The following is a 16,186-nucleotide window of genomic DNA, read 5'->3' as shown; positions in this document are numbered from 1 at the left end:
GGCCTGCTGAGGATGCACCTGAAACCTTGAAGGTTAACCTCTAAGGCAGGGAGTTCCCTTCAACTGCCCTTTCCTAAACTGGTGCCCCTCACATGGATTAGATTGCAGTGTGTGAGTTTCTGGCAGCCAAATACTCGGAGGGGTTTTAATCTGATTTATAACCTCACTGTAGCCTTGGAGGTACACACGCTTGCATAAATAGTATAAAATGAAGTCAGGCCTCATATCATCCAATCATTCAGAGGTCTGGGGGCTGATGTGCACTTTTATTTATTTATTACATTTCTATGCCACACCCATCGCTGAAGCCTCGGGGCGGCTCACAAGGAAAACAAATAAACAAAGCATAGAACAATATTAAAAATTTGGAGTTCTCGGCGATAATATGAAACCATAAAATAAAACACAGATTAACAATTAAAATATCGTTTAAATAAAAAGGTCTTATTTGGAATTTGGAGCGAGTGCTGTGGTACCTTCACCAGGGATGAGGCTGCCAGGGATGTGGCTGGTTGCCAAACACCCATTTCCCAAAGGCAGACTGATGAGGCTAAAAGGAGAGTAACATGCACAGGGATGATGCAGTGTGCCAAGTCACGGAGTAAAGGTGCTTTTGTTGTCAGACCATCCCCCTCACTGAGGCGGTCCAGTCTGAGGTTCGCTGTTGGTTCTGACCATTTCCACTCTCTTCCGACAGTGACCCTTGGCACAACATAAGTGCCCTGGAGCCAGAAAAACTCCACATCTTCCGGACTGTGCAAGAGATCACAGGTGAGCTTTGATGCAGTCAACTCTTTGTGAGAGCGAGGACAGATATGTGGTGTTCTGCGAGTTTCTCGCCTAATGTAGATTGTAGGGCTCTTGAGTGTTCGGTGTGGTGCCCAGTGTGCCGTTGGCAAAATAGAAACAAGAAGAATGGACAGGGGAGTGTGAGTTTATTATTATAGAATACATCATTAGCATTAGCATTACAACTACAAATTATATTATTTAGGAACAAGATGATAAGATGCCGGGGAAAGACCAATTCTTACTCATCTGGGGAACCTTGCTGAGTGCTGCATTTTTCCCAGGACTGACTGGAACTGGGCTGTGATCAGATTTATCCAGGGAGCAGTAGGGATAGCCTAGACATTCTCAGATCGGTGTGGAGAACGCTGCCCCACAAGAAGAGCACGGTATGCAGTTACACATTGCTATGCAGGTTCTCAGCCTCAGAGGTTGCATAGCAGTTGCTTCCTGGGAGAGGATTTCCAGCGCTATGTATTGGATGTTTTTGTGTAGCTATTCAAGATTTTCCTCTATAACAAACTTTTTTGTGGAAATAGAAAGGTAGAAAAAGCAGTAGGGAATCAGAGGAGAATTACTAATGGAAGATGGCATTGTGTGCATGGTTCCTTCTGCATAAAATTCTGTGAATGAGGCAAGAGGAAGTGTATGAGCAATCACTGACCTTCTGTTCTTGCTTCCAGGATATCTGAACATCCAGTCATGGCCAAAACACATGCACAACTTCAGTGTCTTCTCCAACCTTATCACCATTGGTGGACGCAGCCTGTATAAGTAAGAATTTCTCCCTTGACCAGCCTGCTTTGCCTTGTTTTGGGGTGGCAGAAGGCTTTAGGGCTCCTTTGTCCTTCTGGTGACGCCAACAGAACGTTCTGCTGTGGAGCTGTGGGTAAGCCACTCTGAAATACCTCCGCAGCAATGGCGACAGAGGTTGGAACTTGGTTGAATCCCTGCAGGCAGAACACTTGCGAGCTGTTGCTCAGGGGATGGGCAGTTGTGGACTCTGATGTGTCAGTTGCCCATGTTTGTATGGTTGGAGAGGCCCACAGCGCCCAAGATTTGCAGGCTGAAGGAACTTTTTTTCTTTCCAGCCGCTGACCCATGGTTTTTCCTGTGCCACTAGTTGTGAAAGCTATATGTTACTCCGTATCAGACAGGGCTTGCCCCAGAGTATCAGTTGCTGGGCAACATGAGCAGAAGAGGGTGGACTTCTTTGAAGCAGCTGGTTGGCCACTGTGGAGATGGAATGTGGGTCTAGATAGTCTTTTGATCTGGCATGGCTCTATTTATGTTATGTTTGTGCTTTTCTTAGTGGTGGCTTTTCATTGCTAATCATGAAGAACTCAAATGTAACCTCCTTGGGCTTCCGCTCACTTCGGGAGATCAGTGCCGGAAAAGTCTACATCACTGAGAACCGACAACTTTGCTATTACCACACGATCAAATGGGAAAGCCTCTCCCGCCAACGTTCACACCTTGACATCAGGAGTAACAAATCACCCAGGAGATGCAGTGAGTGCGTGGGCAGTAGAGGGGCCTTTGGGACTGGAAGGCATGGTGCCCAGTGTCGTTTTGTTCACATAAACAAAGGCAAACAGCCTTAGTGTTTCTGTAGAGGTTATTTCAGCGTGGGCAATTTCTGTACTGTGTGCACATGCTGTCTGTCTGTCTGTCTTTTGCACTGTTCTCTCTGTACAGGAGTTTCTTAGTTCCTCTGACAGAGGAATCCCACAAAGGTGTCCCCGAGTTCCCTTTACCCTCCTACAGAGAAAAGCAGGTTCTCTTTATGTGGAGGGCAGAAGCACCTCAGTAAGGGGCAAAGCTAACCCTAATCTGATGGTGTTTGCAGAAACAGCACAGGAGATGTCTGCATGCTCCTCTTCCTTTCCGCTTCTGCCACTGAGCCACCGCATACACACAGAGACCCTGCATGCTTGGGAGCTGCCTGTATAGTATAGTTGATATTGTGTGCCTGTTTCAGCCAGGTATGTGGAGCTGGCTGCATACACCTTCCGCATACACCTGGCATCTTCTCTCTTTTCCATTGGCACCAACATGATGTTTGAAAAATTCCATGGTGTGCAGGCAGGACTTCTTTGTTCCCATTGAATAAAATCAGCTCATTTTCTTTTGCATTCAGCTAACTTGGCCAGTGTTGCCCACTGTGACATCAGAATAACTCAGTCATAGGGTCCCTGATACCCCTGCCTGCCCAGGAGGCTTGTTGCTAGCCTCAGAGCAGGTGTTCCATGCTTTGCTTCTTTAAAAATGTTGTATTGTATCATCAATAAATAATACAACATGAAACATACCTGACACCAAGCATGAAATAACCTGGATAGAGCAATAGAGATAAATCAAACTAAGGAACCTTCCTCTGGTGGGACTATCAGTCTAGATTTAACTAAAGGTTATTGCTTAGGTCTTTCCAGATAGTTACGTGTGATTGTGGAAGTTTCAACCCCCACATCACTCTGCTTGGCTAAAAAATGAAATCCAGGATTGCCAGCATGTGTAAACGATACTGTCAATTACATTATTGCACATAACTCTTAGCAATGTGGTTAAATTTTCTAGTAAGGCAATATTCCCAAATCTCCTTTCCCAGCCTGCAATTGATGGTCTGCATGTAGATTTCCAGACTGATGTGATTTCCATTCTTGCCATAGTTGAAAAGAATTTTAGTAAATCCTTCTGCAGTAGATCTTACTGTCTCCCATAAAGGTGGACGGTAGTCCCAGTTTTGTTTTCCACCCACTGTTGAATGACTCCTGTTTATGAGCAGTCTGCATGTCTCTGTCAATGGCAGAGATCTACAATAAGTATGATAATGGGCAGACATCTAGGAAATTGGACCGTTGCCATTTCCAAAGGACACCGGACTGAGGACTTTCTCTTTTATCAGTTTGTTGAATGGGTCAGGAAGATGACAACGGGCGTGAAGCGTTTCTCTTCTAGGGACCACACAGCCTGCAATTCCTGGTGGGTTCCTGCTCCCAGTTTGTGATCCAGGCACTCTCTTTCTCTATCAGCCCAAGAGGGGAAAGTCTGCGATCCTCTTTGCTCCAGGGATGGTTGCTGGGGGCCTGGCCCGGACCAGTGTGTTTCCTGCCTCAACTACAGCCGTGAAGGAACCTGTGTGAGCTCCTGCAGCTTCTATGAGGGGTAAGGATAGCCCACTGCAGCCACCTCCCTCTGCGTCCTCCTTCCCTCTGGGCGCCAGGTGTGTAACATCTTGTCTCTCCCCATTTTGCTCCATGTAGGGAGGTTCGAGAATTTGTACAAGATGGAACATGCTTGCCGTGCCATCCACAGTGCCAGAAGATCGAGGGAGGCCTAACCTGCAATGGATCGGTATGGCGATATTCCCATAACATGGCTACATTGCCATAACTTGGTGTGGGATGAACGAAGATCTGCTTCAGTGATGCATTTATTTAATATTACTACTGCATGCCTTTTCAGATGCTCAAAACACCTATATTAATTGCAAACACCTTTCTTTTGGCCAAAGGCCTTTCTGGAGCAGAGATAGTCTTTTCTGAAGGCTCAGATAGAACATCTGCCTGGACAGATGTTTCATAGCCTAGTGGACACATCAGTCAATGCCCTGCTCTGGGATGACACCTCATGTAGTGATAGTATTGGAAGCAAGACCTGTGTCAGAAGATTTGGTCAGATGTGAAGACTCCTGTGGAGAGCAGTGGTCTCAGTGTAGCTCCTAAGCCACGGGTGCAGAGTAACTCCAGTATACTGCTGGCTGGCTCAGACTGATCTAAGGAGATGATCGAAGTGGCGTATTTCTCATGTGTCACTCCAACTGCACACTCAGATTCATTATTTTATTGTAGATCTTTGTATGCCACTGTTCCAGGATTCGGAGCAGTGAACAGATAAATGAATGCAATATCATACTGGAACAAGAATATGTAAAAAACACCAAATAAGCAAAATGTGTATTAAAAAAAGAGAAACTATGCAACCTCTTTTAAAACCCAACAGAGGTTTGCCTTTTGCAGCTCCTCAAGAAACTTCTAACATTTCGAAGTCACTACCATAAAGCCCCTGCTTGGGGCTGTTCCCATCCTTCCTAGTTTCAAGTCCTGCCAGGGGACTAGATCCCGAAAAGATAAAATGCAGAGAGGAGGCCCTTCTGTGAGATGAGGGCTCACATTTCAGGCTGTTTATGCTCAGGTAGCTAAATGACTTGGACTGCACTCAAGTCACCTCCGCTCCCAAGTTATGGAAAATGCAGAAATCAGGCCATGCAGGGAAGGGGGGAGATGACTTGTGGTCCTCCACTTGCTTTGATCTCCAACTGTTAGCTCTGCTGGCTAAAGCTGATGGGAGTTGCAGGGCAAAACTCCCTGGGAGGCCACTAGCTTCCCCAAAGCAGGGCCAGGTACCATTTTGTGGAGGGAGCACTGGAGACTTAGGAATGCCCTCATGAATCCCTGATCGAAGCAGAGTTTCTGACTTGGACAGGAATGGTCAGAAGTTTCAAACTGGCACAGGAACTGCAGCACCAGGTCACACTAGGCACTCCTCACCCCCCCCCCACACCAACACTCCGATAAACACGGGGAATGCTGGGCAGCTTCTCTTTAGCCTTTCTCTCCAGCATCTGATACAGCCACGGCTAAGGAACCTTCTAGGGAATATGACAGCAGGGCTTTTCTCTTCGGCAAACTATGTGCCTTCTCTGATCTACACGGAGCAGCCCGTGGGAGCAGGATCTGGGCTGTTCCCTTTCATGGATGCCTGTGTTGTGGGGTGCGGTGGTCTCCCCGGCACCTGCCATTTCTTTCTTTCTGGTCCTCAGGGTGCAGATGCCTGCACAAAATGCGCAAACTACAAGGACGGGCCACACTGTGTGGAGAGATGCCCTGAGGGCATCCTAGGGGAGAAGGGCCTCATCTTCAAGTTCCCTGATGTGAACAAGGAGTGCTGGCCATGCCACGAGAACTGCACGCAAGGGTAAGAGGGGAAGGGGGGCTTCAGGAGTAATAGCCGCTTCTGTTTTATTGTGCACTTATCCTGCAGTCGCTCTGCACACAAAAAATATCAAGTGCACTTGTCCTTCAGTTGCTCTGCACACAAATAATATCACCAAGTGACTCTTAATTAAATGGGAAGGGTGGGGACCCCAGGCTGTTTTAAGCCAAGTTTGCTACGCAGCCACCCTGAGCTTAAGGGTCATGTGAACCTACCTTTGTCTACTGAGCAAATTCTGTTGCAGTGCCTTTTGTAGCCAATCCAACCCTTGGAATTATGCCCATCAGCCCGAATCTCGATCTGAGGCTGATGGAGGAGCCATATTTTGCAATTTTGTATTTGCTGTTGGAGGAGACAAGTACAGAATTTAGGCTGTGTTCTTGCTTTCCACACCCGGGGTCGCTAGATGCCGCTTCCCTAGAAGGTATGTTGGATTCATTGGCTGTCTTTGCTCCCAGGGTGGTTAATAAGCCATGGTGGTTTGGTAATCGCTCTTGTGCATGCCATTGCGGGACAGCGCATTCCTCTAATTACCCTTGCTAGATGGAGGTTGTGATGTCCAAACCTGATGAGAGTAAGTAGCTGGGGTGGTTATTTGTTTTTCGGCACCAGGCGAAGACCTTTTTATTTAAGCGGCATTTTAAATGTTAATATTATTGAATTTTATCTGGCCAGGGCGGCTTATTTTATATTGTATGTTTGTATTTTATTCTAATGTTTACATTTTTAATTTATGATTATAATTATTTAATTTATTGTTGTAAGCTGCCCCGAGGTTTCGGCGAATGGGGCGGCATAAAAATGTTTTAATAAATGAATGAATGAATGAATGAATGAATGAATAAATAAAACAAGCCACCCAACCACTATCCAGCAGACTTAACATCATTTGGGCTCAGACTTCATAAAAGCCTGTGCCCGGCAAGGGTAATTAGGGAAATCAGCTGACACATGACCAGCAGATGGAGCGCTGATTAATAAGCCAGCATGGATTATTATCTAGATGCATCTCCTGCGAACTGAATCTCTCACTTTCGTCTACCAGGCTGACCGTTTGGTTCTCTCTTTTGTAGGTGTGATGGTCCACTGATTGAAGATTGCTTCATTGAGGAACTTCCTGTTGCCAGGTAGCTGTCAGGATCCCACCAAACATGACAGCAGTGGGAAGCTTGTACAAATACTACCTAGGAATGGCCCTCCCAGATTACAAATACTAGAGAGAGACCACAGCCCTGTAGAGGATTGTTGGGGAGACCCAGAGATCAGTGGCAGAGCACCTGATTGGTTTGGACAGGGTCCTGAGTTCAGTTTCTGGCATCTCCCACTGAAAGAACCTCAAAGAGCTTCTGCCTGAGGGGCTGGAGTTCCAGAGTGAATGCGAGTAGACTCTAAATCAGTCTTTCCCAACCAGGTGTCCTGCAAAGAGGCTGCACTACAGCTGACATGGCACATCCAGGGGGCACCAGATTATGGAAGGCTGCATTAAATAATACAGGGCTGGATGAACCAATGGTCTGACTCTGAATAAGGTCTAGCATCCTGTGTTCAAATACCAGGAAAGCTGCAAACATTTTTACAAGAGGAAAAAGTGGAGCATGCAGCTGCCCCACAAGCAGTGAACTCTCTTTCAAAAGTCCTCCTTACCCAGTTTTCAGACTTTGATGTTTCATCCCCTCAAGTACTGTTGAAGTATGTTTTGTGCCCATTTATTCTCCCGATAAATTGAGTGTATTGTATTGGCAGGTGTGCTTGCCCACAAATGGGAGAGAACCTTGAGATGGGTTCATGAAGTCTTCTGTGATTAAATCTCTGATTAACAAAGAGAAGACATAAGCAGACAAAATGAACAAGGTGTACCCTGGTGCAGGTTATGCTTGTGATGTGGTCTGGACTGCACTGTCGACTTCTATGACAATCTTCATTAAATTGTACAAAGGCATTCCTGCCTTGATCCCTCCCACAAGAACTTCTGGAGCTTTAGAAGTTATAGCTCAGTGGAAGACACTTGCTTGGCATGTAATGCATACAAGGGCAGTCAAAAGTGTGAGCTGGGGAGTCCTCAGTTTAAATCTGGTTTTTTTTCACTCATCCACTATGAGTTTTTCCAGGTGGCCTTAAACATTCTTCTTCAATCATGGCCTTCTCCATTTGCAATACTGAGATAAAATACTAACCTAACTTATAAGGTAGCTGTATGGAGATTATGGAGATAGTATGTTGGATCCAGATGTACTCATACTTAGTATTTCAGTGAGTTTAGTCTGTGTAAATGTGGATCCAAGCCAAGCCACCATGCATTATTTCCCATCCCCACTGGGCTGGTCACATGATGGGGAGGATTAGCATAACCAACATCACCAGAGAGCCAGTGTGGTGTAGTGATTAAGAGCTCAGGACTAGAATTAGGCGACCTGCAAGTCCCTGCTCAGCCATGGAGCCACCTGGATGACTTTGGGCCAGTCACAGATTCTCAGCCCAACCTACTTCACAGGGTTGTTATTGGGGAATAAGACTGAGAGCACTAGGAGGAGACTGATACAAGCCACTTTTGAGTTTTTAAGAAAAAAAGGAATATAAATCTAATAAACAAACATCTCTTGCAGTGGTATCATGTGAAACTGAACAAGTGTGGCTTGTTTCTATGGATACTAAGCCATGGAGAGCTGTACAGCAAGCCTTGGTTCTGCGGGGCTTGTTACCCATGGCAACAAGCCATCCTTGATGGGTTTGCATGGCATGACAAGTTGTGCTGCCAGGGTTAATACTTCTAATTTCCCTGTCACACAACTAGCATGCACAGGGAAGGGAAATAAGTCACTGAGGATGCTTTCTTCTCCATAACTGTGTGAATATGGCCACTACATGTGGAAGACTCAAAGGCTGTTATAGAAATACTAAAGCAATTTTATTATCCTGATAATATGGCCGAAACCCAGCAGTGAAAACCAGGCATATTCTTTTCCTTGTGAAATCAGCACTGAGAGCTCTCTCTTGGGGACCTTCCTCGAACACCTGGAAGAGAACCCAGACAGCCTCTGCATGCCATTCGGATATTTTCTGGCCTATAGCTTAGCCACTGATGGTTGGTTATTTTCCTGCTGGAAGTGCAGAAGTTGCAAGAGTCTTCTAGAGGTTAGGTCCTTCTTCTACTTCTGCCATTAAGATCTGGTTAAAACAAATTGAAGGATTTCATCCCATTCTGCTGCCCCTGCCTCCTCTGACATTTTAATCTCAGAGGCACCTGTTTTCCAAAACTAAACAGTGATTGCGGTATGACTCCTTTCCAAGTTTAGCAACATTAGCGATACTAGGGCTTTAAGAAGCTGCCTTTCATGCCTGTCAAGGCAGGGAAATTGGCCAAGATTGCAGTCTCCACTGTCTGCTCTACCAGGCACAGCTTGTTGTATCTTGCTGCAGCTTTTATTACCCTTCCAGCAAAGAAGACCGGCTCCTGTGTAAACAGAGGGTCTTGCATTGGGGCCGGTAGCTTGATCACAGCAGGAAGAGCCAGGCTGATCAGAAAGAACACTCAACAGCTCTCAGAATCTCAATTTTGGGCACAAACAAGAGAACTCTACCTTATCCATCGCAAGCTTGAGAAGGCCTTTCTGCTCGCTCCATTTCCACTTTTCATTTACATCATGTTAGCAGTCACACTGGAGCTCCCACCAATGCCAGTTTGCCTTGAGGCCTTTGTGGGCGGCATGAAATGAGGGCAGGGCCAGTGCAGGCCTCTACCTGTTGCCCAAGGGTGTGGATCATCTGGATCATCACCCTTTGATCTTCTTTCCTGCTTGTTTTCTCCATAAAAAGTGGGACTAAATACCCCCCTGCCTGTGAAGGATCCCCCCCCCCCCCCGCTTCTAATGCTATTGGTGCACAGGAGGGAACAACTGCAGGAGGTGGGGGGAAGTCACCTGACTGAGAGTCCTGTGACTGAAGGGCTCATGGAACTCATGGAATGCTGGGATATGGCTCCCCACTGGCATGGGATGTAAACCCTGCGGTGTGGGGCTCCATTTGGTCAAGAGGAGGACTGGCCTAGCTATTGGATGGGGGGCCTGGCTGGCTTTTATTATTTATTAATTTATTTATATCCTGCCTTTTTCCTACACAGGGCTCAAGGCAGCTTACATCTCTTCCTCCATCTTATCCCCACAACAACAACCCTGTGAGGGAGGTTGGGCTGAAAGTCTGTGACTGGCCCAAAGTCACCCAATTGGCTCCATGGCTGAGCGGGGACTAGAACCCAGATCGTCTGAGTCCCAGTCCTATGCTCTTAACCACTACACCACACTGGCTCTCGAAGAGAGAGGCTATGGAAGGATTCGGCTCAAATGCTTCCAATGATTATGCCATTTTAGTCTGTGTGTATCTCTCTGGGATTTTGTTTCTGCCTTGCAGTCTTCTGGCGCCTCCAGTATGAGGCAGGAGAATAGAGACTGAAAGGCATGGAGGGATGGGGGGGGGCGGGGGACGACTGCCAGTGGCTCTGATGTGCATGAGGACAGGCAGAGACACAAGTCCTTTGACCCGACTGTTAAGGTCACTGGGAAAGCTGAAAGGAATTCACCTCCGGGTAGCATGTCTGCTTCATTCACCAAATGAATGGCTTTTCTGCCCATGTGTCATGCAAATACCAGGACTTTGTGTACTGTGCACTAAACATGATTACTCCCGTTCTCCTCTGAACCAAGAAAAAACACCCTCTGCTACATATATGATGAACAATAGTAGAAGTATGTGCACCCCACGGTAAAACATTCCCAGTTTCATATATAGTATTCTCAATAATCTTTACAACAACCCTGTTTTCTTATTTCACATTAATCCCATTTTCCTACCCTGCCTGCTGATTCTACCAGTGCTAATCATGGGAAGGCAAAGAACTATGGAAAGCCTCCAGGCCTCTTCTTCTGACCCGTGAAAATCTTATTTAGGACCAGTCCTGACCACCACTGCTTTTCAGCATTTTACCAGCATTGCCATCATACTTTCAAACCATTGTTTGCAACCATGAGAACCAGAAACTTTCAAAAATGAAAACTGGGCGTCTTGGGTTGCTGAACAACCTCTGGGCTCACCTCTCATTTCAGTGCTTTTGCTGCACTGTGGAAATGTGCTCTAACGTGCAGCTCTTTTCTTGCATCACAGGACGGCCCCAACTCTGATCGCCGTGATGGTGGTGGGCTGCCTCTTTGTCTTCTGCTCCTGTGTCTTGCTGACTTTCTTGTATTGCCGCGGCAAGAAGATCCAGAAGAAGCGAGCCATGCGGAGATACCTTGAAAGAGGGGAGGTGAGCCTGTATCCTTATGCCTTCCTCTAGATCGCAGAAAGCCAGCTTCGTGTGAGACCCCAGTTACGGTTTTATCATATGGAGGCAAGTCGGGGAGCCTAGACCTGTTGTCCCACAGTCTCAGCACAGTCTCTTTTCAGTGACAGACAGCAACCACTTAGGCCTGCAATCCTATTCTCACTTACTGGGAGTAAGTCTCATTAAACTTCTCTTTGCAGACCCCTCTCTGGGTGCCACCACCCACGAGGGGGCCAGCAGGAACTATGGAGGAGAACTACATTCTGTGTAGTTCCCATGTCCCTGGAATGCATTTTTCTGGCATCTTCGACTGCATTTTTAATATATTTTTCATCACTGTATTTATTGCCTTGGTTGTTATTGTATCGTTTTGTATTTTCTGGTATGATGAACCTCCTAACAGGTATCTGCCTGTTGAGCAGGAAATCCATTCAGTAAATAACATACATTGAACTTATTTTAGGGTAGACTTAAATAAGATTGCTCTGCACTTGTGACAAAATACCTTTAAAAAGGAACGTCATATTATAAGATTCCGCAACTTGGCATCTTTGGGAGTTTATAGGAATTAGAATGAGATTAGAAATACCTCTTTTAAGAGAAAGAAGGAGAATAGCTACCACCTATGAATTCTCTGGAAAGGCGGTGACAAGCTTGGAGGTGACAAGCTTGTACGTCTGATAGAACTGTGATGGTTAAATTCTTTATTTCTTTCATGTTCCTGTAGAGTTTGGAGCCCCTGGATCCCAGTGAGAAAGCCAATAAGGTTCTGGCCCGTATTTTCAAGGAGACAGAATTAAAGAAAGTAAAAGTTCTTGGATCAGGAGTGTTTGGAACAGTGCACAAAGTAAGTCTGAGACCCAAAACTAACAGCTTCTGCTTCTGTTTTCTTAAGCCAGGGATGGGAAAAGAGTGGCCCTCCAGATATTGCTGAAACCCAACTCCCAGCAACCGTAGCCACCATAGCCAGTGAGAATGGTTGATGGGAGTCATGGGCCAACATTTGGAGGGCCACACATTCCCCATCCCTGGGCTAAGCTGTATGCAGACTTTCTCACGCAGAAGGGAACAGAGAGACAGAGAACATTGTGCTGGTCATGGAAAAGAGCCCTGGGCCAGAGAACTGTATTTAGTATCTAGGATTAGGGATAGAGGAGCTGGTGAAATGGATGGGTTTGGAATATATTCTGAATATTCCATTCCAGGCTTACGGTTTTTATGCAACAAAGACGGCCAGTTTCCCCTAGTAGGGGAGTCTGCTCCTTCCCACCAAAGCTGCCTGGTAGCAGGCATTACCAAGGGGGCCTTTGGTGTTTTGTGCAGATCCAAGGCTCAGCAGACACGGCACCTGACACACTGCTAAGTGCCACTCTTTATTCAGCAGCTGCTCCAGCCCTTTGTGATAACACAGAGGCCTCTGCAATAGCCTCTTGTTTTGAGCTGGGAGATTGCCAGCCTCGTTGGAAGCATAGCCTTGGCCAGTGCAGTGAAGTTGCTCAAGGCACAGTGCTGGCTAGGCTTGCCACTTCTTGCTTGAGGTACGGTGAGGCTACACCCTGTCTCGATTGTGGACAGTTATGGCCCAGGTACCTCTATCCCATGGCTGGGAATTGACGTGAATGTGACTCTTCTTCCTTTGCCTTTTGAAGGGTAGGAAGGAGCTCCCTTTCCCAGTTGTAAGAAGAAGAGAATGGGAGAGATTCCGCTCCCCAGGAATAAGGCTGGCGGTTTCCTAATTGCAGCTGCAAAATAATCTCAAGAGAGCTTGCTTCCCTCTTGGAGTCTTAGAACAGCAGAATTGTCGACAGTTCTTCAACACTTATTCATGCTTCCTCACATTATAGCTATGGCTCATCTCCTCTGGCTTTCTTTTCCATCAGGGTTTCTGGATTCCAGATGGAGACTCCCTTAAGATCCCTGTGAGCATCAAAGTTATCCAGGACCCAAGTGGCCGGCAAACCTTCCATGCTGTCACCGATGTAAGTAACTCAAAGGGTCACTGATAGCAGGGCTGGGACTCTTTCTCCAGGCCCCGCCTCTTTTTAAGATCACAAATGTAACATGGATTTCACTGCCTCCTGCTTTTCGCTGTAGTCCTAATGAGAAACACACCTTTGGGGGCCAAAGCAGACATAGTAAAAGAAGATCTCATAACTGGATTTCCCAACACCCTTTTCTTTGCTTAACAGCAGATATAGGATTAGTTTTATGCTGGGGTGTATGTATGAATTATTTACCCTTGTCTTCTTCTATCATTGTTTCCAATTTAAATGCTCCCCACCACTCAGTTGCTTTAGCTCTGAAGGAAGAAAAATGTCAAGTACAAAACAGGACCTGACTTTCCTGACCTTGGTGGTAAATAACAGTTTGTAAGGGTATGTAGGAAAGCAATTTGAACTGGGGAAGTGCAGATGAGGAGATCTGATCCCACTCCACCAGCTCTGATCTCAGGAGGAGATCCAGTCATGAATCTCCCATAACACATCTAGTTTGGCCTGGACAGTCTTGGCATTCTAACAGGAGTTGCAGTCCACATTTCTGAGTACAGACAGCCCCCAGGTTAAGGAGTTCCAATCCTGAGAAGTCCCCCCCCCCCCCAAGATTAAGCAGTTCCAATGCCCTTAAGTTAAATTTGTATGTAACTCAGATTATGAGTAAGCCAAATGTTTGTCTTAGTATATGTATATATTTTACCTTTCTATTCATATAAAACACTTAAACACTTACATATACACTAAAACACCTTAAACATGATACAGCATTGTAATAATGATAATAATGCAGCAATAATAAACTAACTACAGGTACTGAAGTGAAAGGGAATCTGTGTGTGTGTGTGGGTGTACATTATTGTAATAAACAAATAAACAAAAGAAACAGTTCTTAAGAAAGTTTAGAACAGTGATGGCGAACTTTTTAGAGATCGAGTGCCCAAACCGCAACCCAAAACCCACTTATTTATCGCAAAGTGTCAACACTACAATAAAGCCTGAAAACTGTGGTTTTAGTTTAGAAAAAAACAGCTCACAGCCAGTCCAACCTTGGCAGTGGACTGATTGGTCATGCGAAAGCTTGGACGAGTTGCAGCTAATGAATCGTGACTCATGACATCGCCTGGCGCCACTAATCCTTTTTGAGCATGCGCATGGCCCCTATGTGCGCTGTTACCTGATGCTCGGCTGCTGGGGGGAAGCTGGCACAACTTGGCTCGCATGCTGATAGAGAAGGCTCTGTGTGCTCACTGTGGGAAGCATGCCATAGGTTCACCACCACTGCTATAGATCATGCCTCTGGTGCACTTCCCTAGCCCTAATATAGGGGTAAAATACTATTGAAAGGGGAGCTTTTGAAAAAGCCTTCCTTGAGTAGCTTTTTCTGCACAGCTCATCATTTCTGCTCATTCTAAACACATTCCAACCATCAAAATCATGCCAGGACACCTCATTTTTGTAATCTTAACCCTACCCTGGTGCACACCCTAACCCAAATACAGGGCTAAAGTTCCATTGAAAAGAGGACGATTTTGAAAAAGCCTTCCTTGAGTAGCTTTTTCTGCACAGCTCATCATTTCTGCCCATTCTAAACACAATAAAATCTGAAAACAGATTTTTAGTTTAGAAAAAACAACTCACAGCCAGTCCAACCAAATCTCTCTCTCTCTCTCTCTCTCCTTGGCAATGGACTGATCGGCCATGTGAAAGCTCGGACGTGTTGCAGCTAATGAATTTTGGCTTGTGATGTCATCACCTGGCACCGCTACTCCTTTCCGAGCAAGTGCATGGCCTCTATGTGCGCTGTTATCCAATGCTTGGCTGCTGGGGCGATGCTGGCGCAACTTGGCTCACGTGCCAACAGAGAGAGCTCTGTGTGCCCAGTGTGGCAGACGTGTCATAGGTTCGCCACCACTGCTTTAGAACATTCTTGAGTTAACATTAAGCCTAACATTAACTGATAATGATGGAGACAGACCTGGTGCTAGAGAGTCAGAGTTTGATTGTGCTGCTATGGGGTGGGATGGGGGCGGGCGGTGTGCTACTCCTGGAGTCTCGGGTCTGGATGCTGCAGAAGAAAAAGCCACAAACACTGTATCTCTAGGGAATTAGGCTGCCAAACATGCTAGGCTGCCAAACATGTCACATCATTCTTGAGAGATACTAATATAGGCAGATATTAATATCATGGCACTCTGCACATTCCCTAAATATGGATTGCTCGTAACCCAGACTTGTGTAACTTGGGGAGTACCTGTACCCTCCAGGTGATGCAGTGAAGCAGCACTGGGGGCTTTTCAGCCCATGGATCAGCTTGGCCACCAGGCTAGCACCTGTCCTCAACTCCCTCCCCTGCACCCTAGTGGCCAGCAGGGAGAGGGATCCCCACTGTTTCTCTGTGGTTCAGGAGGGCGAATGGCCTATGAAGGGAAAGCTCCCCCATCATCTCCCGTCACTGGTCCAGGAAAGCCCAAGAGAAGTGAAGCCAGGTCCCCGACTGAAGGGCTGACCGGAGGCCCTCCAACCAGTGCCATCTAGAGGAGTGTTTTGGCCAGGAGTCAAGTGCTGCCGGGGTGTGTGGCCACTCTCTGATAGCATTCAGTCCATGGAGGGCTGGTGGGGGGAGGGGTCGGGAGGGGTCATTCCCCTCATTGTAATCCCCCACCCCTGCAGTAAATTAAGTATTTTGATGAAGGTCATAATGGCACAAAGCCTCTGTTTATCCTGACTGGAAGGCCAGACCAGCTATATGGTGGGCACCACTCCTTGCCAGACTTGGGGCAGAATTTAGGAATGGTAAGCTTCATCAAGTTGTTTCTAAAAATGCTGTCTGTGAGCATTAAAGTCACTAGCTCCCCGGTAGCAAAAATAAAATAATAAAATAACATCTTGAAAGCAATGGCAGCCATGTGCCAGTCTTCCTAGACTGTTCCCAGAGTGTTCCCAGTTGGCTTCCCTTGATGGCTTCCTTTGATGGTTCCATCAGTTCGGTGCTGCCTAGATTGGTGCTGCTGACTGACTTCCATCCATTTGGTGTCACTGACCAACTGGCCGTGGAAGCCAACAGGCAAGGCGAATATCAGGTACCTTCTTGGAA

General features: G+C 46.5%; 1 protein-coding gene across 1 annotated transcript in view; it reads left to right on the top strand.

Moving 5' to 3' along the window:
- The window catches only part of ERBB3 (erb-b2 receptor tyrosine kinase 3), a 97,168-nt gene that overhangs the window by 68,319 nt on the left and 12,663 nt on the right, over positions 1-16,186 (top strand). The window contains exons 10-19 of the mRNA XM_044449534.1: positions 698-771; positions 1,473-1,563; positions 2,102-2,301; positions 3,822-3,954; positions 4,053-4,143; positions 5,612-5,766; positions 6,858-6,911; positions 10,939-11,080; positions 11,826-11,945; positions 12,979-13,077. Coding sequence (XP_044305469.1) covers positions 698-771; positions 1,473-1,563; positions 2,102-2,301; positions 3,822-3,954; positions 4,053-4,143; positions 5,612-5,766; positions 6,858-6,911; positions 10,939-11,080; positions 11,826-11,945; positions 12,979-13,077 — 1,159 coding nt within the window. The remainder of the gene's footprint in view (positions 1-697; positions 772-1,472; positions 1,564-2,101; positions 2,302-3,821; positions 3,955-4,052; positions 4,144-5,611; positions 5,767-6,857; positions 6,912-10,938; positions 11,081-11,825; positions 11,946-12,978; positions 13,078-16,186) is intronic.

Source organism: Varanus komodoensis, unplaced genomic scaffold (assembly GCF_004798865.1).
Source record: "Varanus komodoensis strain SLA01 unplaced genomic scaffold, ASM479886v1 scaffold59_1, whole genome shotgun sequence".
Taxonomy (NCBI): Eukaryota; Metazoa; Chordata; class Lepidosauria; order Squamata; family Varanidae; genus Varanus; species Varanus komodoensis.
Note: the sequence above shows the minus strand (reverse complement) of the source record. Positions and strands in the feature narration are given on the sequence as shown.